General features: G+C 42.6%; 1 protein-coding gene across 1 annotated transcript in view; it reads left to right on the forward strand.

Annotated features, from left to right (window-relative positions):
* Window positions 1-1,570, forward strand: part of LOC101846256 (kelch-like protein 10) — a 13,068-nt gene that overhangs the window by 9,033 nt on the left and 2,465 nt on the right. Inside the window, exons 8-9 of the mRNA XM_005089043.3 lie at window positions 211-304; window positions 1,307-1,484. Coding sequence (XP_005089100.1) covers window positions 211-304; window positions 1,307-1,484 — 272 coding nt within the window. The remainder of the gene's footprint in view (window positions 1-210; window positions 305-1,306; window positions 1,485-1,570) is intronic.

Here is a 1,570-nt window from a genome sequence, read left to right on the forward strand (position 1 = left end):
CATGGAGACAGGGAGAGAGAGAGGGAGGGGGGGGGGCATGCAGACTCTTTGACCAGTTAACAAATTGCAAAAAAAGACCTGCTCACGTGTAGGTAGCGAATTGATTGAAACACATCATACGCACTTCATGATGTTCCAATAGCAAGAACCCAGAATCAAGTTAGCAAAAGTGAAATGGCACAGGTTTACTCAATGCTCGTCTCCATTCAGGCAGAATCTACATTTGTGGTGGTTTTAACGGCCAGGAATGTCTGAACTCGGTGGAGTACTACGATCCCTCCATATCCCAATGGACGCTGATCAGGTGAACAATTGTTCTCTTAATGTTCATCATATAACTGTCCCCGTGGTTTTATGCACCCCGCATAATTTAGCAAAATTTGATCATTTTTTGCATAATTTCTGATTATTTTCCTTTATCGTTCTTTGTTAAAAGTTAACAGAATCGCATAATTTCACATTTTTTGGGCTCAGTTTGCATAATTTCAGAATTATTTTTTTCATAAAACCGCAGGGACATATATGATATTGTAGTCAGTTAAAGCGGATTTGGTTTTTCTTAGGGTAAATAGAAAAAAAAGGTCTTTCTGTCACTTTCTCAATAAACCGAACAGTCTGGCATTGAAACTCTCCTGTTCTTTCTCACTTCTCCTTTTCTCTCGTTAGGTCTCATGCCAAGCCGTCGGAGCAGAGTGGGTGCTCTTTTTTTAAATCTTTTTTTAATGTTTGTTACTCTCTTGTAACAGCTCTAATCTTCTGGCGCTCATATTATGACCTTAGACAGCTGCGAGCGCCGTAAAACCTCTACTAAAACAAAACTAAAATGAGTGAGTGCGATTTAAAAAGGAAGGATGTGTGGAGAGGGGGAAGGGGACAGGCAAACTTTTCTTCAGTATTATGCGAGCGACAAAATAAGAAGTATATATAAAATAAAAACAAGATGATTCTTTCACTTTCATAACCAGCACTTAGATTACAATGTAATGTTATGACCTATTTGTGTCGCAAGTGCCGAAGTAAAAACTTTCCCATTGAGTGGTTGGCGGGTGCTCTGGTGTGGTCTGCTTCTTCTTTCCTCCTGGGAAACATCTATCGTCCTTATCTATCTCCCCTTCTTCTTTTTTATGTTTGTTACTGTCTTGTAACACCTCTCGCCTCTAATCTTCTGGCGCTCATATGACCTTCTTATGCAGTTGCGAGCGCCATAAAACCTCTACTAAAAACTTTCCCCACAAAACACATACATTGTACATGCAGTAGTGAAACACTCCTGCTCTCTCTTCCTGCTCCTTTTCCCTTTGTCCAGTCCCATGCGAAACCGTCGAAGCGGAGTGGGAGTGATCGCCTACAACGGCATGATCTACGCTCTGGGCGGTTTCAACGGCATCACCCGAATGAACACCGGCGAGCGCTTCTGTCCTGTCAAGAAGACATGGTCCACGATACCAGAGATGTACAGTCCCAGGAGCAACTTTGCCATTGAAGTCAGTTTTTTTAGCGATTGTTGTTGTTGGTGTTGGTGGTGGTGGTGGTGTGTGAGTGTGTGTGGGTGGGGGTGGGGGGGTTGTGT

The sequence above is a fragment of the Aplysia californica genome, unplaced genomic scaffold (genome assembly GCF_000002075.1).
Source record: "Aplysia californica isolate F4 #8 unplaced genomic scaffold, AplCal3.0 scaffold00002, whole genome shotgun sequence".
NCBI classification, from domain to species: domain Eukaryota; kingdom Metazoa; phylum Mollusca; class Gastropoda; order Aplysiida; family Aplysiidae; genus Aplysia; species Aplysia californica.